The 25,659-nt window shown below is 36.1% G+C and overlaps 1 protein-coding gene across 1 annotated transcript; it reads left to right on the top strand.

Moving 5' to 3' along the window:
• The first annotated feature begins 1,039 nt into the window (after positions 1 to 1,039).
• Positions 1,040 to 25,659, top strand: LOC105042718 (uncharacterized). Its single transcript, XM_010920017.3, has 10 exons — positions 1,040 to 1,472; positions 1,554 to 1,659; positions 1,751 to 1,811; positions 1,898 to 2,193; positions 6,226 to 6,365; positions 12,325 to 12,399; positions 18,273 to 18,363; positions 20,047 to 20,250; positions 22,173 to 22,217; positions 25,050 to 25,659. Exons 1-10 carry the CDS (start codon positions 1,224 to 1,226, stop codon positions 25,133 to 25,135), a joined length of 1,353 nt encoding a protein of 450 aa, XP_010918319.1. The 5' UTR covers positions 1,040 to 1,223; the 3' UTR covers positions 25,136 to 25,659.

Consider the following 25,659-nt stretch of genomic DNA (forward strand, 5'->3'; position numbering starts at 1 on the left):
ATGTTAGATAAGGATTTTGGTTACAAAATTATGCCGTGAGGTTATGCGGCACTGAAGCATAGTAAATACAAATATTTAGTACAAATAGAAAGAATATTTTGATATACGTATCAATGATGACTAATAAATAGCAGGAAAGATAGAATACTTGATAATTGTGGCATTTGAAAATTGAGAATGAAGGCATCATAGATGCTATTACATACTTGATCAATTGTAGATTAAGTATATCGGCACCAGTGGGTGCTAAAGCTACGCGGATAGGATGCAAATTAAAGGTAAATTAGAAGAAATCAAGATAAGGTTTAGGTAAAATAAATGGACACTAGGGATGAGATTAGGGTTTATTAGTTAGGGTTGATTCAAAGTAGATCAATCACCATCTCAAAGTCGAATACCATGGAAAAGCTCCAAATTAGAGGAATAAGGCCTTAGTGAGTGAAATGAGTGTGATTAGGATTTACGATCTGAATCTGATGGTATGATTTAAGATTTTAGCTTTAAAATGAAAAAGCAAGGTATCGGGATGCCAATTGGGCATGTAGAGGATAGAAAGATAGAGAATGGTTTCTAACTAAGTTAGAAGTTGATGATAAATGAGCAAGATGGATGGAAGGAGGGTAAGAAGAAAGATGTAGAGAGGAGGGATGAGTGAGAGCATGAGTCATGAAGCAAACTTTGAGTAGCCGGTGAAGCACGGATGCAGAGAATGGTTAGGAAGGGATAGGCATGGTTCGGGGAGATGTTAGTCGTGGTGCTCCCTTTGACATCCTAGCATGAAATGGGTTGAAGTTATGAACGTTGCAAGTTGCAAGCTTTTAACTTAGGATTGATTTTGGCATTAGAACAAAGTACTGCAAATGTGGGAATTTTGTACTCTTGCATGAACCCTACGCCACTTTCCTGCATTTAGATGCCTAATTTTAGCCGACTCATGCTATCCCCGGCAATTTGTTGCGGGTATTCAAACCGCCCTTTCTCACAGCACGCAAACGAGCAGTGAGTAGCGCGACTCCCACGTGTCCTGCAAGATCCGTGGTGGGCAAGATCAGGGACATTCTGGCCTTCTTCCTCCTTTCATTTCCCTTTTCTCGTAGGGACCGTTCCCTACCCAGCCGAAAAAATATCAAAAATTCGAAGAATTCCACATCTCCATTCCTCCTCTCCACCCTCTTCTCCAGTTTCCTCTTCTCTCCTTCATTTTTTTCCATAGAAGAAGAAAGATGCCGACACCGTCTCCGGCGTCCCTAGGGTTCTCGGCTGCCTCCGTGCCCCTACTTTCCGCCATCGTCGGCGGCGTCCTCGCCCTCCTCCTCTTCGCCGACTACTTCCGCCGGAAGCGGGCCGAAGTCGCCATGATCGCTCCCGCCGCCGTCCCCGACCGGAGCGCTGCCGATCATAAGGCCCCCAAGCCCGCCCCCTCCGCCGCCAAGAAGTCTCATCCGAGATCCCACTCCCACCACACCGACAAGGTCTTCCGGATTCCATATTTTCCACGATCACCTGGATCGTTTCCACCTTCTAAAACTTTGTCTTTCTATTGGTAATTCCAGGACCAGAACAAGAAACACCACGCTCTCGATGTTAACACCCTGAAGGGCCATGGGGATGCGGTTACTGCCCTCTGCTTTTCCTCTGATGGCCGCAATTTGGCAACTGGTGAGCTCATCGTTCTCTCATCAATGAATAATTCAATGCGGGCTCTGTTGTTTGGACTCATCAGGCTTCAAATTATGAATCTTTATTGCAGCTTGTGCCGATGGAGTTGTCAGAGTATTCAGGATTGATGATGCTTCCAGTAAAAGCTTCAAGTACGGATTTTGTAATGACCGCTTTGTCTACAGCCGTCTATGATTTCTTTGCATTTTTTTATTTGGAAATTCTGGGAATTATGCAGGCTGCTGAGGATAAACTTGCCGGCAGGGGCCCACCCGACGGCAATTGCCTTTTCCGAGGAGGCTTCATCGGTGGTAGTGGCAGCTCAGCTCCTCTCTGGTGCCTCTCTCTACATGTATGGAGATGTATTTGCCAAACCTAATGGTGAGAGCAAGCAGCAGGCCAAGCTTCCCCTCCCTGAGATCAAGTGGGAGCATCAGAAGATCCATCACAAGAGCTCTGTGTTGACCCTGGTAGGGGTTTGTGCAACATATGGAAGCGGGGATGGGAGTACAATCCTTGCTTCATGCTCAGAAGGTGTGTACAACTTTGTGGATGCTTGATGTTCAGTGATAATAACAAATTGATAGAAATGGAGAATGAAATGTGTGTAGTTGAGGAACAATGGGCTCGAATCTGATTACTAACCTGGAGTAGTACTGTATCTATCCTACATCAGTATCTGAAATGTCTTCTGTAACTTTGCATCATTCATAGGGAAACCATTGGAACATTCATTTAAAAAACAGGCTTTTGAGCTAATTATGTTTTGAGCTGTTCACGTTTGGACTTATGTATGCAAACTCCTTAAAGCCTATTTTACTTCATCTGCCATATTTTGCATCTATTTTTCTTCCACTCGTGTCGTAGATTTGTGATAACAAAAATGAGTACTCTGAGGGAATTTCTTGTCGTCAAAGCTAATAGGTGCCAATCCTTGCACGTAGCCCATTTCCCGTGTTATTTCTGTTATATTTAGATCTTTCACCTCCAAAGCTTTTCACCGTGATACTAATTTTGCATTCTACTTCATTTCTGTAAATAACATAATATTTGTCAAACAACGTGCACTTTTTGCTTGTTTGAGGGTAGACATTTGTATTTCTAGATATGTAGTGACATTATGAGTTAAAATCCTTATTGTAGGCCTCTCCAAATCATTAAGGTAGGTACCCTGTGCTAAGTAATTTCTGCAGTTGCCACCCTTCCATGTCCCAAACACTGGCAAAATGGTATTAAGAGAGCATACAAATGATGCTGTTCTAGTACTTGGCTACCATAGGCACTCTAGTGGCTGCTATGGCAGTTTCAGGCCAAGCTAAGTGTCATAGCAGTGCTATATGATGCTTGGATATGAAATGCCCAATATATTGAGCCATAACTTGCTATAGTATCTGCTATGCTACAGGTTCAAAGTGGCTGATTTGTTCCATAGTTTGCTAGACCGGTTTCTATTTGAAAAACTTGGACACCTTTCATTTTGATGCTCAAGGAGCAGACATTCGAGAGCTGGCAGATTATGATTTTCTATTGAAATTGTCGATTATCAATTTGTCATTTGCAGTTATTGTCTAGAGTCTAATGTCTATTGATCATGATATTTTATTTGATGTTATGTTTTTTGATTATGGATATCTTTCTTCTATGATTGATTTTATATAACCGTGAACATATTTATTTTATTGTTGAAGTTATCCTATTCTTGATACTTTAAATCTTGTGAGTGATGCTACTATGTTTGGTGGATAATGATATTTGTCATTAGATTATGAATCTTTGCATTATATGAATGTTGACCATATGATAATGTTATGTGGATGCTATTTTATAGCACTTGATTCTTTTCATTATTTCTTTTTGCATCAGGATAATGTGAATAACTTTTGGTACTTAGTAAGGAAATATTTATAAATCTTAGTAGCCTGTTTTGAATATGTAGCACCTATTATCAAGGTCTCAAGTCCTGTGTGGTGGGGGTGTCCTAGTTTCTCCATGGAACAAGATACTCTATTGCCTACCTCATCTTGGTGGTGGTCTGGATTACGCATCCTAGTAGATATCGTTCATCTCTCTCTCCTTCTTTCCATCCTTTTTTCTTTCTTTCTTTCGTTCTTTTTTTCTTTCTTTCTGTTCTTTTTTTCCTTCTATCTTCCTTTCATTTTTCTTTCTTTTTCCTATCCCTTTATTTCTTTTTTCTTCTGCTTTCTCTTTTCATTCTTTCTTTTTCTTCTCTCTTTCTTTCTTTCCTTTTTTTCTCCTTTTTTTCTTTCGTCTTTCCTTCTTTTCTTTCCTCTTTCTTCTTCTCTCCCTGCATGGATGGGTTTCAAAGTCTTGACCTTGTTCATGTCCCCTTTTCTCAAAGGAATGGGACAAGATGGTCAAGATGCCCCTATCCCGCTAGGACTTAAAACCTTGCCTACTATAGTGCCTATTGTTCACTATCCACTTTGAAATCCCCAAACGCTATGTCATTCCTATCCTCTTTTTAATACATCGATATGGATGTAAAGAAAGAAGACAAGGCTATAAGAAAGAGAAAACATGGAAGAGAATATGCAAGTAAGAAACAAATCGCGCCCCCCCCCCAAAAAAAAAAAAAAAGAAAAAAGAAAAGTGCTTATGGATATATAATTGCATATCTTATTTATAGAAGTTCTGGTAGAATATAAAGGTAAACAACACGCATATAAACAAAGCTGGGAGGAATTGTAAGGGAATAGAGGTAATCAAAGAATGTTGAATTTGCTGTGTGTTACCTAAACATTTTATTTTAGTAATTCTAGAGTTTTGATGCTCTGGAACACTTGGATCACATGGCATGATGCTCCAAGTAGAGTGTCTCGCTTATATTAGCTAGGAGTATGGGTACTTGGCATTTCTAATAAGAGTCCTTTGTTGAATAACATCTCATGACTATTAGTGACGCTTAAAATTTTCAATTGGATTTCCAAATAAAAATTATGGTTTGAAGTGCTAGAATCTTCTTCTAAATTGTTACAACCACTCTTTTCTTTGATGTTATTGTAGCATGAATGCAATTTTCTTTAACTAGTAGCGCCACTGGCTAGTCTACATATATTTCTATTTTTATAAATTTTATATGCAAAATTGTTTGCTAGTCATGATTTTTGGAGGTCAAAATGTTGAAAGGTTGGAGACACCCAGACAATTGGTGAAGTGTCTTGAGCTTAGAAGATTGTGGCGGTGCTCAAGAGTCTAATTTAATAGTATTAATGCAAGTTCACTCATAAAGAGACATTTAGTGTGAAGCCTGATATACATTGTCGATACATTCCCCAACAGCTTAAACTTTTGCCAAGAGGTAAGTAAGATGGTATCTAAGCTAAGTTTGATATACATTGTTGGCCCATTCCTTCCTAGCTAACACGTATCCTTGATAGTTTGGTTGATGGTTAGCCAAGGCTTTGTTGGTCTATCAATATCAAGAATTATTGAAATGGGGATGGTAGGCATTATGAATGCAACGACAATGAGAAGTTCCTAAATGCCATGAAGAGAAGTTCCTAAAAGAATGCTTAGCTCTTCATGAAGTAAAAAAGAATTCAAAATATAGAATGAAAATTTGATGTTAAAAGCAATTATGGCTACTTGCCAGAGTTGGCCGATAGGTACATTTTAATTGTAATAGTGCCACAATATATATAAAATAAATTGTGCAGGTTATTTAAAAGTTACATAATCAGATTGAAATGAAGCCCATCCACCATGTCAATCATTATAAAAGAAAATGTTACTGACCAAATATATCATCAGACCATGTCATATAAAGTATAAGATTATGAAAACATTCCAAGACTGACCACAAATTTTATCTTATAGCTAATAGAAACTTTTTGCAACAAATTTATGAATAAACCAAGAACCTCATAGATACATTCTACACAAAACAGGACCCCTAGTCATAAATTAAAGAACTATCTGCTGACATGCTTCAAACACACTAAAATTTGCTTATAAAGTAGTTGCATGGTAGCTTTAGAATCAGATGACAACTTAATATTTACATGATGAAAAGTCAAATGATGAGTTACAAGTTACTAGACCAGCCAGTCCTAAAATAGTTCTGAAAATCAGGACCATGAGAAAAAAAAAAATTGACTAAAGTTATTCTTTCTACTAAATTTGAGTGCAGCAAATTACTTCCCTTGATCAAACAGTAGCTATGCAAATAGCCTCCTTTGGTAAATGAACTTGGTTTGACTATCATTAGTCTTTCATGTGAGTTGCTGCTGTCATGCAAGATATAGTTTTTTGATGCTTGGCATCATTATTATTGTCTAATAGCTCAAATAAGTTCCACTTTTACTCTAGTCACCAGATAATCATCTGTTTGGTGGGAACTTCTGAATTATTTGCTGTGAAGCATAGTCTGCAATGAGCAGTTCAGTTTATCATGTTTTCATTTGCCTGCTAAGAGTTAAAATTCTTTAAGAACATATTGACATTTTGGTGTTTATTGTGTCATAAGAGAAGTTTCCTGTAGCATTCTCTTAAGAGGCTTCTGCTGTACAATTATATCTGGCAGTCACCAATCACTTTCTGTTTCAGGGACTGATATTAAACTTTGGCATGGTAAAAGTGGGAAAGACTTGGGAACTGTTGACACAAATCAGTTGAAAAACAACATGGCTACTATATCACCAAATGGACGTTTCCTGGCTGCTGCAGCCTTTACTGCAGATGTGAAGGTTGGTTTTCTTTGTAGGGCCCTAACAACTTGGTGGTGCCTCATTTCATGACTATGGGAAGTGGGTCTCATCTTCATGAATTCTAAGTACTTTTTTTTATTGCTAGAGGAAGTAGTTCAGGCATACTTTAACCAGTAGACAAAAGCAACTTCTCCATGAAATTTTGGTGCCCTGACTACTGAACCAAAGGGCCTATTAGCAATACTTGTGACCTCTTTCATTCATGAATCACCCAGAATGTTTAAATCAAGAAAAAGAGTATATTGAACTAGCGGTGTCATACATAAAGTATATAAAATTAGCATATCTTTGCTGCTCTAGAAATGCATATGCATATATTTTCATTGCCATATACCTCTATACTTTTTAATAGTTATGATGTGGAAGTTTTACAATATGGTGCTGCTGCTTACATAAGATCAATTTACCTTTGCTGCTATGAAAATTCATCTGCATATATTTGAATTTCCTTATATCTCTATATTTTTTTAATAATTATAATAGTGGAGTTATACATTATGGTGCTGCTGCTGCATTTATTTTTACTCAAAAGAGTTGCATTGAATTATAGTAGGATGCTGGTGCACATTGTTTTATTTTTAAAGAAAATGTTTTGGCATGTTGCTAAAGTTTGATATCATACAGGAACCTTGAAACTTCTCAAACTTAGATTTATTATATATATATATATATATATATATATATATTTTGTATATAGACAGTTATCTATAAGGAAGTTGTCTAAAAATGTAATACTTGTAAGTTCTAGAACGTGTTGCTTAAAGGTTTTGCCTTGGTGGCGTATTCATAGAGAGAGAAGCTCAAGGTAAAAAATTAGAACTTTCCATGGTCCCCAACCTGCTGGGTAATGAATCTTTCAGATTATCCTCTTTTCCATCAAGCTCTCTGGATTTTGAGGCCTTATGGCTTGGTGTAGCCTTACTAAATGAGTATCACTTATTCTTTAGAGAGAGCCCCATATCCTGTGGCTCTGGGCATCACCTGTTGTTCCTTGAGGGTTTTGTTCTTTTCTTATTGTGTCTTCACATCCTTGAAGCATCATTGCCAACCACCATTCAACACTAGGTTTCTAACTTAAGGTGATGAGTGTGATGGTCTAAGGCGCAGGCCCTATTTGAGTTTGCTTTTGGAGGGGCCATAAGTGTTTTCTGGAGCCCAAAAAGCACTTTCGGGCGATATATAGGTGTTTGGTTTAAAAAAAAAAAAGAAAAACTGAAACAACTTTCTGTTGCTCCCAGAAGTTGAAAAATCTCTACTTGGCAAAAGCTTCAAGTTGGATATTCTCCCCAAAAGTGCTTTCTGAAGGCCATTAGGAAGAAGTTTATATGACCAAAATACCTCTAACCAAAAATAATTACATTGCTTATTATAATACTTAAACTAAATTACAATGTATGAATTATAGATTAACAAACTTTACACTATATTTTGTTAATGTGAAAATAATATTAGACTATACTATTATATTATTATTACCAAAATAATAATATCACATCATATATTACAAAAATATTATATTCTGTCATAATATATTAATGTGTAGTAATAATAATTGTCATACTTTATATCAAAATATTTTATTATAATTATCAACAAATATTGGTACATTATGTTATGTTACTTAAGTTATATCATATTATATTATAATAATAATATGATATTATATTCTTTTTATAATAGATTATTATATTATATTATAATAGTATTATAATAATATAATAGTATTATATTATTATAATACATTTTATTATTGCACTATAGTATACAATATTATATTGCATGATATTATATTATATTATGCTAATATTATGCAATACTATGTTCCTATCACTATTATACTATAATAATGATATTTTAATAGTATAACATTTTTATAATCCTATAATATTATACCATTATATATTTATCTTACAATATTATACTATTCTAATATTATCCTATTCAACTAAATCAAGAATACTTTATAATAATAATTCTTGATGGTACAAGGAGTTAAAAAATTGAAAGCACTATATAATATCCTTTATTATCATTTTCTCATACTAAAAGTACTTTCTTAGTTTAGTTACCAAATAGATGATTGGTTTACCAAATGGATGTTAAAGTTCCACAACATTTTAGAAATGTAGTTTGCAAAAACTTTTTATTAAAAGCTCTACTGCCAAAGCAAGCAAGCAAAAAAAAAAAAAAAAAATCCCACTGACAAAAGTTCTATCACTAACAGCAATTCCAACAAGGATTAAAAAGTCTGTGTATGGGTGGTGTGAAAAATGAACAACAATATAGTTAATAAATGTTCAAAAAACAATTAACAAGGTTTCACGTAGAAAGGCTGTCCAATCAAACTTCTACACTTCTACAGTCTGCTTCAAACTTTTTTCCCCAAACTTATACCAATTTGTGTTGCTTTATATTGATGTATAGATTTGACTTGAAAAATAAGAACATTTTTAAGTAATCTACAGATATCTTCCCTCACATGATCTTATATATATCATGATGACTACAGTTAAATTTTAATCTTCTCTTATGCAAATAAAATAGACAAAGAACACTAACCTATCCATTATGTATTTCATTATGTTATTGTGTCTTTAACAATTAGCATTGAGAGTGTAATTCTTCAATAAGTCTTCCTGATTTTTCTAAACACTCTGATTTCATTATTTTTTAATCACAATAAGTCTTCCTGATTTTTCTAAACACTCCTATTTCATTCTTTTTAATCACCTTGCCTCCCTTTCCTCTGAAGTTTAAGTTGATACCTTCTATTCCAATCTATCAAATCTTTTTGAAGTTCAGGCCTGCCTTGCTTCAGTCTCACAACAATTGCATAGCCTCCACAGAGTCATAGACCAACTCTAAGAATCACCAATATATCCTTGAGATATGGTTTTCTTATGGGCATTCTCATTATTCCTGATCTTCTCGTTTCACAAAAGGTTGTTCTTCTGCCATTTTGAACCACCGGCAAGCTGAGCCTGACTTTCAAATGAGTCTTATATGAAGTAAGTCCCTTGAAAGACTGCTCCTAGATGGAGCTGTCTCAGTAAGTATAACTAAGTCACCTCTCTATCTGCTAGTTTTCTTGATGGATGCCTTGGAACCCAAAGATCCCTCTCAACCCCTTTCCTCTCTTAGCTTTAGTCCACCCTGTTCTAGAGTAGGACAATGGGATGGCTTTGGACATCATTTGGCCTGACAGCCTCATTCCCCTTCTGGTAGTTTGAAGAGAAAGCCCTTGGACTTCTCTGAAAGAATGTGCCCTGCAAGTCAATTGCATGGATGATGTGATGGACCTTTTCTGTAATATCTCCATACTCATGTACATTACATTTGTTAAATATTAATAATATGAGGCATTATATTTCGTCATATGCTGTATCTTTTATTTCACTATGACTTAATTAAGATTATGACGAATCCCTAAGATTATGACAAATCTCATAGATTAGGACAATGGATTTAGGACCGTGATGAGATTATGCCAGTGAGATCTAAAATCATGATAGCTTTAGTCTTAAATGTTCTCAGTCGTAGGATCATCGAGTTGGAGATTGATGATACCGATAAGACTGGCACGTCCTTTGTATGCTCGATAGAGAGGATGATTGATCTCACAATCACTTGTGTAGGAATACTAACACAAGAATGTGGATGCTCATTAAAAGAATGAATTTACTAAGCTGATCCAGAGGGAGAACATCTGATGGAGCTTTACCAGTATGTCAAAGATGGTTCTCCAGTGGGAGTGGCGCAAGTGATTTTTAGATTTGAGATTGCTATGATACTTTGTGCATATGGATCTGTATTTTGGTTCATATCTTAGCATAACTTTCTGAGACGTGTGTGGGATGCTTTGGATATGGTGAAGCGTGCATGAATGTTGTGAGTGGTCAACAAGAAATCGATTACTCCTTATAAGATGAGAGAACATCCGATGTGATCTCACAAGATAATGACTTAGTGAGTCTCTGGCCAGAGCAGGATGAACATTAGAAAGAGTTTTTAATGATTCATCAACTAAGTCATCATCATTAGATCGATATATATATATATATATATATATATATATATATATATATATATATATATATATATATATAATGTATTGATAGGTATTCGGGCTTGACATGATTTCATGTTCATAATCTGTCTGGGATGTTGTGTGATCGAAGAATTGAATTGCACGATAATTCATCACGGAAGGATATTTTGATATTCCGTCAAATTTCACATCTTCTGGATAGTCATGACACATTGCTAAACGTCAATTTTGACTTGTAGGTTCTCATTAATTAAAGAGTTTAATTCAGCAATTTAATTAGAAGAGTTCTAATTAATTGTAACGTACGGGCTGATTTAGTCTAGGACCTAATCAGATTAGGTTGACTTAAGTCCGGACCTACTACTGGATAGATGTGAAATCCAATGGATCACACACAAAAGAAAATTGGTCTTGGACTTTTGATTAGGCTTAAGAAGTTCTAAATCAATAAGGATTTGGTAGAAATCCTAATTGGTTTAGGTTAAGCATGCTAGCACCTGATTAAATCTATGAATCCCCATCTATTAGGATTCCTAATTGGATTAGGAATTAGTTATGATAATTGGTTGGTGCCTAACTAACTCTCTCCGTCTCTTTCCTTTGAATCCTTGTTGGACAAGGATCCCTCCATGCCCCCCATTTCACACGCTCAAGGGTTGGGCGTTGGGTTTATGGTGGAGTCCTAAAACGACTCCAGGGATGACTCACATGGGATGCCCAAGAGTTGGGGTCCTATATGGATACTTGTCTATAAAAGGGGCTGACGCCCAAGGGGTTTAGAGACTGATTTTCCACATGCCTAAGAGAGAGGAAAAGAGAGAAGTCATAAGCCAAAGGTTGGTGGCGCAAGGAGAAGAGGAAGAAAGGAGTGTGCTGAATTTTTCAGAAGAAATTCAGCGAAACTAGATTGGGAAAGTCCTTGATCGAGACTCATGTGGATTACCGTTGGAGGGCATACACTTGTGTGCCTCAAGGGAGACCAATCAGCAATCAAATCAGATTGATTAGAAGGTATATCAATTCCTTTTGCTCCTTTGATATCTATATGTTTCATGTTTGATTAGAATCATCAAGGTGATTATGGGATTGGGGTTCGATCACATGGAGTAAAGTGTCGATGCATGATTAAAATTTTAAAATCTATTTTCTGCTGTGTATCCGAATCCCAACATTCTCCCCCTTCATAAATAAGGATATTGGTTTGCAGATTGAGTTAAGGTTTTTATATTATATAGCAAATTTGTGTTTTCTCTAGAGAACTCATTTTTTTCTGCTATATACACGTTTCAAGCCTATGAAGTTGTGTGTAGATATTGCCTCCGTATGGATAGGTGCTTCTAAAGTCAAAACTCTTCACCGTTCAATGGATATTGTATTTATGGTGCACCTAATATGATTTTTTATTCTATAGAAATTTATGTTAATGTCTGTTGCAACAGGAAGTATGTTCTATCTGAAATAATCAGTTACTGCAACCTTATTGTACCTTGACAATTTCAGTTTTCTTGTTTATGGATATCATGAAACCAAATATCTTTTCCATTTTCTAGTCATGGACCAGGCAATAGATCAAGTATTGACTACATAAGGTTGCTGAAGCACTCAGTATAAAGGATTGATCTGATTATGATTGATACTTAAATCTGTTCTTGTGTGCCTTGTGACATCATACTGTTTTCTTAGTTGTGTTGATATTTTTGAGTTTTTTACCTTCCAGAAAGCAATAGGCTAACCCTTTTTGTTGTTTCCTTTGTTAAGGAAATCTTCTTTTTTTGGGATGTCATTTTTCTCTTGTAAGTCTTGCGTGACATCCTCTCTGGATGCTTTGAAATGTAACTTTGTCAAGGTATTAGTCTTTTTATAAAACTTTTTGCTCCATTGGTCTTTCAGGTTTGGGAGATCATCTATTCCAAGGATGGTTCAGTGAAGGAGATTGTGAAAGTTATGCAACTCAAGGGTCATAAGGTAAAACTTGCTCAAAATAGTGTTACATGAGAATGTATTTAGCCTTCTTTTGTTATGCAAAAAAAATTGGATGAATTTATGCCAATTGAATACAGTCTATATTATGATGGAGCAATGCTACTCTCTTTATTATCATGATGGTCACTTGCAATTGGGAAAAGAAGATATTTTTAATGCTAATCAAAGATTGTACAAATGTCACATGTTAAAAGATATTGTTGGCGATGAATGTCCACTATGAAGCTTGTAATTGTTCCGCTAGAACATTTCAGACGTGGATGGTGCTAATGCTATTTGTAAACATTCTATTTCATCTGGATTGCTGGTCTTATTTTGCATGCTTATTTTATTTCTTCCCACTCCCTCTTAAGCGCATCATTGCCAGCAACGGAAATGAGTTTAGGAATCACAATGAGCGCGGGGTATGGGAAATCATATATGAAAATGTCCTTAATGCTGGAAACTGGAAACTACATAGTAAGATAAGCAACAAATCAAAAGTATAGAAACTGAAAATAAAGCAGCAAGAAATTTCTAAGCAATAGGTTCGGGCTTGCGCAATCAAGGAGGTTAGTTTGGAAAATAAATGGACTTATTTGCTCAATGTGAGTGTTGATTAGTAGACTTCTCTCTTCTAATAGAAACACCTTTTCTTTATATGATGAAACCAAAGAGGTGCATGGAAATCTTATAATTCTTAAATGAGAATATATGTAATACTGTAAAGTCACATCATAGTGAGGGCCGCATGCTTTTCTCTTTCCCTCTTTGGGTTTAAATAATGAAGGTTGGTAGAAATATAGAGGTGGTAGTTGGTATTGGCACTTCCTCTCTCTCTCTCTCTCTCTCTCTCTCTCTCTCCCCCCCATGAACAATGATGGATGGAACCTGGGATTGGTACCACTCTTGGGACATTGCAATCGACTGGATAGGTATGTCCCAACTATATCAGTTTGTATGGATTGATGTTGACAAACTATGTTAATATTGTGCTAGTTGATTTTCATTTTTATTGATTTTGAGGGTCTTGGTAGGTTCTGACACTATAAGTACCATACTGGTCTCATACATTTAGGGATAAAATGATCATTTGGTATTGATATCTATGGACATGATGTAACCATCTGGTGCAGGGCATATTGTGCCGTATAGGTAGTGTAGCAAGAGTGGTATGCCTCTTGTATTGGGTGTTGGTACCAGTGTATGTATTGTACCAACACTTGAATGGTTCATTACCAAGATTCCGAACCTTAATGACAATAATGGGTGGTCAATGTTTGCATTAGGAAGGAGCAGTTTTATGTTCCTTTATGTGAATGCTGGAGTCTGCAGATTTATTTCTTAGATGAATTGAATCTGTTTCCTGAACAAATTTTCTAGGATAATCTGAATTGATCGGAAAATCTGTTTTTAACTAATCTTTAGAGCGGGGAGACTACAAAGGATTTACCACCCTAATTATCTGTTTTGGGTTGTACCAAGCTGTACTGGGGGTGGATCGGCATGGTTCCACTCCTTGGTTCAAGAAACTAGCAAGGGAGGTGGAGAGGGAGAAGGTGAGAGAGAGAGAGGAAAAGAGAGGGAGGGAGGGAGAGGGCAATGGAGAGAGAGAGACGGAGGGAGGGAGAAAGGCGGCTTTTGAAGCCCACCCTCCTTTGTAGCACTATAATAGGGGTGGAGCCCTTATTTTGAATGCAATAGGGGTTTCAGCCTTTTTTTTTTTTTTTGAAGTGAAGTTAGTAGCCATTGCTCATACAAGGGAACCGATTATGGTTCTACCCTTTCTCCATTGAAGTTCTGAATAGGAAGATGGATTCCGTCATAGATTTTGTGTTGGATATGTAGGGTTAAATGCATGGAATTGAGATCTCTATTATGGTTTGGTAATGATGGTTTATGTAGAGGAATAAGAACTTAAGTTGCTGTAAGTTGACAGCAAATCTGAATTTGAGTAGGGTCAACAACAAAAGCTAAGATGAAGATTGGTAAGATCTTGTTATAATCAGGATACAGGATTGGGTTCATGACTTCTTGATTTTCTGTGGTTTTTTGTATAATTAAGGCTAATATATTTGAAAGACTAGAAGAATAAAAAAAACAAAAGTGAAGGAACAAAGAAAAGAAAAGGTAAAAACAAGATTCGCCGTGCCGGTATCCGAACTTAAGCCAGTTGGCCAGCGGTATGGTTTGGTATGTCCTTTGCCATTCCATATCGGATCCAAATCGACATAGAGAGAGGTGAAGGACAAATGTGAGGGGAAAAGATAGAGAGGCAGAGAGGGAGAGGGGGAGAGGGCCTTCAGATGCTGCCGGAGGGTAGCTAAGCTCGCTGTGCCATTGTTGAGCTTGGTGGAACCCAGAGGAGGGGGGAGAGAGAGGAGAGGGAGAGGAGGCTACTGTGCTTGCTGCTATGCTGGAAAAGGCTGAAGGAGGGGCTTCGTCCTCCTTTTGATCAAAATAGAGGCTTTGGTCTCTATTTCGATTTTTTTTTTGGGTTTACCATGTGAAGTGGGCAACATAGTTGTCAACTTCACCAGTTGCTAACTTCAAATGAAAATCCCAAGAAAATTTAAAAAACTAGTGAAGTCGGCAACTGTCGCTGACTTTATGTGACAAATCCAAAGCGTTCACTAGCATAGCGGCAGCCTCACCGGCAACCCGAAGGCTTTCGGTGGCCTCCTCTCCCTCTCCTTTCCTCCCACTCTCCTCTGGGTTTCGTCGAGCTCGGTAGCAATGTAGCGATCTCGGCTGCCCTCCAATGGCGTCCAGAGGCCCTTCCTTCTCTTTCTCTTCTTCCCTTCCTCCTCTCTCTTCTCTTTTTTTCTCCCTTTGCCCCTCCTTGCTACCCTCTCACTAGTTTCTCATTTCGAACTCTGGAACCATTCCGGTCAACCGTTGGTATGATTTAGCACATTCCAAACCATTCAGGACAGTTTGGTGAACCATGGGTAAAAAGCTCTAGACTTGTCATAACACTAAGGAGCACTAAGAGTTACCATATAGATTAGAGGCATGATGACCGAACAGAGTAAGTATTGAACATGATATGTGCTAGAACAGATAGTATGCAAGTTTGAAAAATATGTGCAATAACATATTTAGATAACTGCTTTCCCTGATCTTGTGAGGCACAGACCAATTAAATTGTTTCATGCTAATCTATAGATATGTTTTACATGAAATAAATAAAATTTCTAACTAATTTATATAAAAATAAGATTATAAATTACATGGGGGCCGTTTGGTTGCATATGAGTTTTTCCAAAATACATCATCGTAAAACATGATTTTCTGTAAAACATTTTTCATGAGAAACATGGACAGACTTGTTTTTCATGAAACTAATTTTGTAGGTGTTGTCTTCTCAGTTTTGACAAAACAGGTTTTATGTAAAACAACTGAAAAACCATTTTTTTGTGGAATTCTTTCATTCTGAGTTTTTTTGTAAACCTCTTCTAGTAAAATTTGCAACCAAACAGGCACTTGACTATCTGTTTCGTGTGAAGTTCAAATCAAGCATTTCATGCTTATAAGTAATTTATCATACAGAGTAACTGTAAACAAATATCTTACAAAATATTTGGTTTTGCATGGACATGGATGCTAGAATTAGATTGGACGTGTGCCCAAGTGTTGGACTTGGAAAGCAAAAGTAGCAAGATACAGGGATATGGAGAAAAGATAATTTTAATAAAAAATATATTAAATATTATAACAATTAAAAGATATTATATGTTAAGGTTTCCAATATGCATGTTTCTCATCCAAATTCCTAGCTACCTCAAGGATTTTAAAAATGATATTTAGCAATTTTTTAATAAAAATGTACATTATTAACCAATCTTGAAAAAGAGCAAAAGCTGTAATTAAAAAGAAATATCCAACTGTCTGACATGTATCTGATTTGATTATGTATTTGACACAAGTCGAAGGAGCTGGATGTGAGTATCTAGGTAGTGGACAGCAGTAAGCTTAATTCATGACGAGTCTTCATGGGCACAAGTAGCTATGTTTATACATGCTGCTGATAGTATGGGAAACTCATATACCAATGTTGTGGTGGCTTGTGTGCTTTCATATAGTTTAATGTCTAACCTTTGGTCTGATGTAGTTCACGTCCCTTTGCATAATCATTATGTCCCATATGTAGATTGTAATTGTATGATCACATCATCACTAAAAAAGAAAGAAAAAAGTACTCAACATAGCAGAGTTTGTTACCATACAAAGTAGGAATAAAAGCTGTTTAATCACTTAAATTCAAAAATGGAAAAGCAGGGTACGGGCTTATGCTGCCTTAATTTCATCTTGCATAGCTAGGCTATATTTATCGTGATCTGGTTTACTGTGCACCTTTACGACTCGGTGCTCACTGTAGAGAGGCACCTGCTCCAGTATGTTGCTGATAATTTGTCAGCAGAGTGTGCAATATATCCATCTATGATGCATTATCAATGCACTCAAGTTAACAGATATAAGTGGATGTTACCACTCTGGTGGAGTAAATGGGTGCCCTTATGGGAGCATATACTAGTTTCCATGTGGCTCTAGGAACACCAAACATGTAGAGCTTAGAGAGGACTGATCCTTTTCTGAAAATGGAACTGAAAGTTAATGGAAATGGTCCAATGGAATAGCTCTAGGGTTGATTGGCCCTTTTATGGACTAGTAAAACAGGAAAGATGAAATTCTGTCAAATCTTAAAATGAAGTTGAAGTTCACATGCATGCATGTGTGGGTATCCATGCTTTTGTCCCTTTGTATTGCACACCCTTTGAAAGATTCTTATGGGCAAGGATCGCTGAACTGGAACCGGACCCCATGCTGGCCGGCCGGCGGGCAGTATGGTTTGGTATGCCCCCAAACCAATCCATACTGGGGCTCGAACTGATACAGCAGGGCGGAGGGAGAAGAAAAGAGAAGAAAAGAGAGAGAGGAGTGGGGAAGGGAAGGAGAGGGAGAGAGAGCCTCCAGTGGCTGCCAGTTTGGCATGCCCAGAACTACCCAGTTCGGGACAGTGGTGAACTCTGCTTTTGGGTTTTAGCATCATGTTTGGATGATCAACATTTACTGTGCAGTACGTATTTCATCTTGCCTTTGTTATTAAATATTAGTGGGGATTGTTAACAGTCTCCTAGACTCTAAATCAAACAAGTGCAGTCGATAAGTTATGAGAATTGAAATCAGATTAGATTCAGAATGAGTTTTAGATAACTTATCTACATCAAAATATCTATGTAGCTTATACATCCTTTCTAGATTTATGCATGGAGATGAATCTAAAAGCAGTTTTTGCTGTCTCGCATCTCCAAATCTTCCTTTACAACTAAACAGATAAAATAAATACAACTGCAATTTAAGATATAGGTTTATCTTCAGGAGATGTACTGCTTTACTGCTTTTATCAGCCATTTTGGTTTTCAACCTGAGGAATGACTATTTAGTTTAATGATTCATTTTCTTGTTTTCTGTCTTATATCTTTGGTTTTCAACCTGAGGATGACCATTTAGTTTAATGATTCATTTTCTTGTTTTCTTTCTTATAACTTTTTTTCGTCGTATGATTGCTTATGAATTTGGCTTTGTACTTTATTTTGGCTTAAAAGGTTTTATTATTAGCTGTAATTGTACTTTTACAGTTTTTATTTTGGACATCTCACTTTGATACCTTGTCTTCGTTTCATTATTTTCTTCAATGTTCAATTTGTGACTGTTGGTGTTTTTGCAGCTGTTATTTTGTTGGTTTATCTATGTCAACTGTTTTATGTAATTATCATTATTTGGTCCTTCTAATCACATTGCGACTAGAATGTACTAAATAGATACATGTTCTCTTTCTTTCAACATATGCAATGACATCGATTGGTTCTCAGAGCGCGGTAACTTGGTTGTGTTTCACTCCAAATTCAGAGCAGATAATTACCGCATCAAAGGATGGTTCCTTACGAATATGGAATATCAATGGTATGTTCAAATAAGATAACTGAATTCTTCAGTCAGAAATAGATTTCTTTAGCACCCAAAAATTAGTACTGTAGGAAATAGATTGCGATGGGCATGCTGTTCCATTAGCTTTACCTTTTTACTGCCTTTACTATCTCAAAGTTGAAATAGCTTTTGCACTTCAGTTAGCTGATTTATATCAAATACCGATTTATTTATGTTACTGGAACATTGAAGTTTTGCAGTTGCTATATTCTAATGCTTTTCATTCCAAGGTTTCAATATTGCGGATATCCCTCGACATGAATTCCGTGCTATAATGTAAATAACAGTTGTTAGTTCAGTCAACTGTTTGACTGGAATTTTCTGGCATAACATAATATGGCAACTGCTGTAAAATAACAGCATCATTTGTTCATGTCACTGTTCATAGAATAAAATATTATTTTCTCAGTGAGTTATTGTTCCTGTTATATGATAGCAGTTATAACAGGATAACAACTCAATAACAGCCATAATTTGAATAGCTGTTTCATATGTCAAATGTAATGAGGGGCATTTGTACTTGATATAATTGTCAGTATTTTAACAATATCTTGTTTTTGGATTATCATGTGAACTTTCTTAACAACATTTTCAAATTTGAATTTGTCTATTTCTCTCTAGTTCAACATGCACAGATTCCCTTACGATAGAACAGCATCGTAAAATAACAGCATCATTTGTTCATGTCACTGTTCATAGAATAAAATATTATTTTCTCAGTGAGTTATTGTTCCTGTTATATGATAGCAGTTATAACAGGATAACAACTCAATAACAGCCATAACTTGAATAGCTGTTTCATATGTCAAATGTAATGAGGGGCATTTGTACTTGATATAATTGTCAGTATTTTAACAATATCTTGTTTTTGGATTATCATGTGAACTTTCTTAACAACATTTTCAAATTTGAATTTGTCTATTTCTCTCTAGTTCAACATGCACAGATTCCCTTACGATAGAACAGCATCGTAAAATAACAGCATCATTTGTTCATGTCACTGTTCATAGAATAAAATATTATTTTCTCAGTGAGTTATTGTTCCTGTTATATGATAGCAGTTATAACAGGATAACAACTCAATAACAGCCATAATTTGAATAGCTGTTTCATATGTCAAATGTAATGAGGGGCATTTGTACTTGATATAATTGTCAGTATTTTAACAATATCTTGTTTTTGGATTATCATGTGAACTTTCTTAACAACATTTTCAAATTTGAATTTGTCTATTTCTCTCTAGTTCAACATGCACAGATTCCCTTACGATAGAACAAGGAGGCTACTTAGGCTGAATTTTTATCTTTGATTCTTGAGTAATGGAGGCTTGTGTATCATGATAAAGCCTTAATATAATTTCCCTGCAACCTAAATTTGTATGCATTTCTTATATTATTATATTTTCATTCCTATATAATTGGTGAATAAGGAAAGATAAGGCCAACCCAAATAGTTGGAAAAGGCTGGATGTTCATGGTAATGGAATTCTTGACTTTCCAATAACCCACTTATAATTATGTAAGCATTGTTTCCTATCAATAATAGCAACCCATTTCATATACTATGCATATGATTTCTCTTGACCATTCATGATGATCGCACAGACTTCTGTTTTTCTAACTTTGTTGCTCCTTGCTTCTGCTTGTTTTCTTTCTTTAGTTCGATATCATCTTGATGAGGACCCGAAAACCCTAAAAGTGTTTGCAATTCCACTTCATGATGCCAAAGGATCTGTTTCACATTATGACCGCATTAGCATCTCTCCCAACGGAAAAATTCTGGCAGTCACTAGTGGCTCAACATTGCAATGGTTATGTGCTGAAACAGGGAGGGTTTTGGATACGGCTGTTAAAGCACATGAAGGTTTGTGAAGTTTAAATGCCTTTGATCTCTCTATGGCTTAGTCATTCGCTAACTTTTTTTTTTTCCTGAATTTAAAGTGTTGATATCTATTTTAGCTTGACTGATATAGCACCTGTAAAATTGGCCTTAGTGTGATGTTCATTGATTGTGCTTTGGTAATTGTTAAGTCCTTGCTAAATAGAAAAAAGAATACCAAAAAGAATAGCTTGTAATTGGAAAGCTGATTCCTTGTTAGGTTTTGGTACCATGCTAGGCTTGGTCAGTGTATTTCTTGATCTGGCTATATTTCCACATTCTTGCGTCCCTTGATATATTTCAATGTTATGTGTCAGTAGTTAGCTTTTTGCTCAGCCAATGGCCTTCTGCCACATATCATGAGTTTGACCAGGCCTTACTGGTTGCGTTGGAGAGGCCTTTGAACCTTTTTGAACTAGCGACAACGGATCCTAAGTAAAGCTCAAAAGAATGCTGAATAGAAGATGTGTATTAAATTATACTTTCGGATGAATTATAATGTATTTGGCAAGGAAAAAAATATGGAAAGTAATACACGTATTTGGAGAAGCATTGTCAAGTATCAACCTTGGCTTTCATACCTAGATGGCATGCAAAATCATCTGGTTTATGGTCATCTATTGGTAGGTAGGTTTAGTTTTATTCATGCATTGGAGGTTTGAAGCCTAGGGGTGGTGATCGACAAACTTGGTGGTGACCTCCCTTGCATTTGTTCCATGTGCCACTATGACATTGTGATATATAACTAATTGTTCTGTTCATCTAATTTTGTTCGTTGGTTTAGATTTATGAGGTTTAATTGTCATGTATTTGCCTAGATAATTCAAACCAAACATAATCAAATGATGCTGTATTGTGTCAGGTGTAACACTAGAAGCTAATTGTCTCTAATGGAGGCATATAAAAATAATATAAACAGAAGAAACAGGAAATACACACATGCAAGGATGACATATGTTGGACCTTACTTTTATCATACAATGAAGATGGTTTAGACGTGATATTACTAATACTTAGTTGCTTCATATCAATATTTTCAAATGCTGGTCCATGCTGGCCAGCATGAACCATGCAGGGGCCAATACCAGCACCCTGCACTGGTCAGCACAACACCTACTAAGTTATTATTAAACGCTTTACTTAAAAACTAGCACTCAACCCCTATGTTGCAGGGACTTAATTGATAATAATGATAGCATTTTACATTAAAGGTTGCTCTCACCAATTAATCCCATGATGAGATCAAAAGGGTCTCTGAGAATTCTTCTTTCCAAAGATGGTCTCCCATATCAGTGAAGGTTGCTGTATTTGGTATTATTTTTTTCTATACTATTTATACTTTTATTTCTTATTTAAAAAATATAAAAAATGAAAAAATAAAATTTGACATGTGGTGTTGCGGGAGAATATCATATAATCTTGCGTGTCAACATGGAATGCCACCCCTTTACCCGTATATTGCTTCACTATTATTATATGGATTTATTTTTTTTCTTTTTTATATCTCACCATGATGTGGCATGTTAGCCAGCACAGCATGTGCCTTGTTGGCCAGTGGACTTTGGCATGCTCACCAGCATCAACACTTTGAAACCTTGCTGCTTGTATTTATTAGATAAGGCATCTTGCATTAACATGTAAGAGGATCGCGTAGTTTCAGAATGGTCCAGATGTTTATCTTTGTTTGCAATTTGCTCCTCAATAATGAATATGATATGAGCTGGCTAAATCTTCCTTTGTAAGGTATGTCCAAATGAAGTTCTGATCATAATTATATGTAGATGGGCTCATTGTTGCAAATTTAGTGTGTATTCCACCTTGGGAGCATGATGATTAGCTCAAAGAACATGTTAAAGAGTTATTTTGTTATCCTGCTTTCTTATCATGTTAATTACCACATGATGCAGGTGACATCACAGGCATTGCTTGGGCTCCTCAATTGATTCCTATGGGTAAGAATCTTCAGATTTCTTTAGAACTTCTTCCAATTCTCAAGACTCTGGTGCCTTCTATCTACCTTTAGATATATAATTGCTTTTTGGCCTGCTTGTTTGCATGGTGGAAATCACTAGAGGATTTACCAAACGATTGTAGTGATGCTACTAAAGAATCCTAAAATTTACTTGGCTGTTCTTTAGTCTGTTCCGTCTGGCTAAGTCTTGTGAATTGTTTGCAGAAAATTTACTATGATCAAGAGCAGTCATTGGAAGCCTGTAGATGTAAATGTGTAAATATCCTTCAAAGTTAACCTAATTTTCAGCATATGGATCATAGAGTTAAGAAAGCATACACTTAAAGAGGAAAAAAATCATTTAAGCTGAATAAAAGAACTCTATTTTACTGATGAATATGTGGGTCATGCCTTGCTAAACATTGGGACAAGCTTGATTTCAAACAAGCATGAAAAGAAAGTTTAGTTGTTAGCGATCCTGCCATCATTTCTTTGTGCCATGGAATAGTGGTCATGGATCGCCTCTTTTATGCCTTAGGGGCAGACTGAAACATATCTCATGCTTTATAAACATTGGATCTCTAATGAGGTCCCTCTTCTCTTCAACACATGCACCATCTTTCAGTAAAGAAGCCTCTGGTTTTCTTGGGATTGCTACCTGTCTTCTTCCATCTCATCTAGGAATCTTTATTGGAAGGCCTTCAGTGCAAGATGCACTTTGTCCTTCAACCGTGCATTCCCTCGCTTGTTTATTCAAATCATCATTTTTTCCAGAATTCTACTTCCTTGTTCCCATTTATGGCCTTTGCACTTGATCTATACTATCCAGTTCTTGCCACTCCTTATGTCCGCTCCTAACCCCACCTCAAACCTTAATTTAGCACAGAGCTACAGAACGACACAGTTGCTGATGGAGCAGCAGACAGTGACCATCTTTCAGTTAACAAGCTCTGGTTTTCTTAGGATTGCTACCTTTATCTTCTCCTTCCTCATCCAGGCATCTGTACTGGAAGGCCTTTAGTGCAGGATCCACTTGGTCTTTCACCCTGCCTTCCCTGCATATTTTATTTAAGTCACTGTTCTCTACAGAATTCGACTTCCTTGTTCCCATTGATGGCCTTTGCACTTGAACCAAGCTATCCAATCCTCACTGCTCCTTGTGGCCACTCCCAACCCCACCTCAAACCTTAAATTAGCACGAGATAAATAAGCGATGGAGGATTCCTGGTGGAGGGGCAGTTGGAGTGGTGTGTTTAGATGCTGTTTGGTTGCCTGCAATTCCAATTGTTGCAATAGAAATTGCAATTGCAATTGGAATTGCTACCATTAGAAATGCAAATGCAAAGATATGTTTGGTTGTCCATGATCAGCAACTTCAAATACATCTACAGCTATTTGGTTGTATGATGCGAAAAGAGGTGTAGTAGCCTTACAAATAACCAGGTAAGTTTACCCCTTTAGGAGTAGTGAACTACTTTCTTTTTTCATTGTTATATTTGAATAATAGATGACCAACTATTAGCTTCTTCAAAATGTTTTATAATATGTAATTTTTCTCCAAAAAATATAATAATTGTATTATTATATAATAATTAAATCTAATACATATTGTATTAGTATATTATATATTATTAAATGATTATAATCATATTTGATAATAAATGTTAAAATATAAATCATTATGACAAAATTGCAATATTATAGAAGTTTTATTATTATTATATAAATAACTGACAACAATCATGTTATTCTGAAAATCATTATATGGTGATCATTTTAATGTAAAAATAATTAAAGTATTATGTAATAATGATTAAAATAAAAAAAATCTTACAATATCATAATGGTCATATTATTGTGATATATATGATAAAAATAGTAATCTTATTATTAAACTATTGTTATGATATTATAACAATAATTGTTATTGTAGTATATTGTTATGAAATCATTTTATATAATAATAATTACATATATTAAATTGTAATATAAATTAAGCTAGTGAGAGGGTGTGAGAATACAAGATAGGTGAGATAGGATTTGCAACCCAAGTCACAACTGTTACATGGCTGGTTTTGACCTACCATACTAAATGTGACTTTTGGGGCATTTTTCTGCAATTGAATTGCAAGCCAAATAGCTGCATTAGCTGCTTAGAATTCCAATTGCTGCAAGTAGAATTGTAAACTGCCCAATTGTAGGCAATTAAATCCTTTACCGCAGCAGCAAAGATTTGTAGGGCTTCAGAAGGAAAAGGAAAGGTGGAAAATAGGCTAGAGCTTGGAAGAGATCTTGAGGAAAAAGTCATGTACATTGTGGACTCGTTCATACAAATTGTGGGGGAAACTGAGTCCCATCAGATTTTTTCTTTAATTCTTATGGACCTGCCGAATTACTATGGTTTTTTGGTCTATGACTAGATACCTGAATAGTCAATTAGGAATTATTTATCCAATGGTTTAGGAAAACATCTGAAAGCCCATATTCTGTAAAATCTTATGGTTTTTTTTGTGCACTCAAATCAGGCTATTAGCTTGTAATTATTACATCAAGTTGATGTTGACAGCCCATAAACCTGGCCGCTTGATTTAGTTGCCCAAGTATTTCTTGAATCAGTAGCTCCAAAATGTGACAGAGCCCAACTTGGTTCACATTGATGACCACCCCAGATACAACCAAAGATACATCATGAATAAACTTCACCTAGTTACGAGAGTGTAGCATATTTACCACCAGACCGCTGTTACATACGGTAGCATTTAATAGATCTAACCACGTTTACTTATTGGTACACTGGTTTGCTTATATCACTGTTTCCTGCCAACTTTTGCAGGTGGTGGACCCACTATGGGTTTAGCCACAGCCGGTGCTGACAAAAAAGTGAAACTGTGGTTGGCTCCAGAGCACCACTCTTCATGACTGATGCACCATAGTCAGCTTCTGCAGAGATGTTTGATCAGTTTTACTGTGGAGAGTATCAAAGTGCATCACAAATCTAACCTGGATCCCCCTGCTTTTATAGTTTTTATGTTCTGACAAGCAGTACCACAGCCAAGTTACAATAGAGATACATTGTCCAAATCCCAAAATTTGTTCACCTGCAGATCAATTCAATTTGGGTAGTAGCTGGACATACGGTTCTCAAGTTTGGGTTCACAGATTGGTAACAATGTTTTTGTCTGATATCTAATGCGATAGAATATCCGGTAGTTTCTATGTTGAACTACAAACAACTGATTTCCCCCCTTTTTCCTCCTAGTTTTCCTTCCATTCAAGTTTGCGCTCAAATAAGGAGGATGTGGCTCCAGAGAGGAACTATAATTAGTATGTGAGATTTAATTTTTTCAACAAGTTCTAGGAAATTCTCTCTTTTTTCCTTTGATATATTATTATGAGACTGAAAACAACTTGAGGGTATTAGCAAGGACTTGGGTGGATTCTCA

This window comes from Elaeis guineensis, chromosome 4 (assembly GCF_000442705.2).
Source record: "Elaeis guineensis isolate ETL-2024a chromosome 4, EG11, whole genome shotgun sequence".
Classification (NCBI taxonomy): domain Eukaryota; kingdom Viridiplantae; phylum Streptophyta; class Magnoliopsida; order Arecales; family Arecaceae; genus Elaeis; species Elaeis guineensis.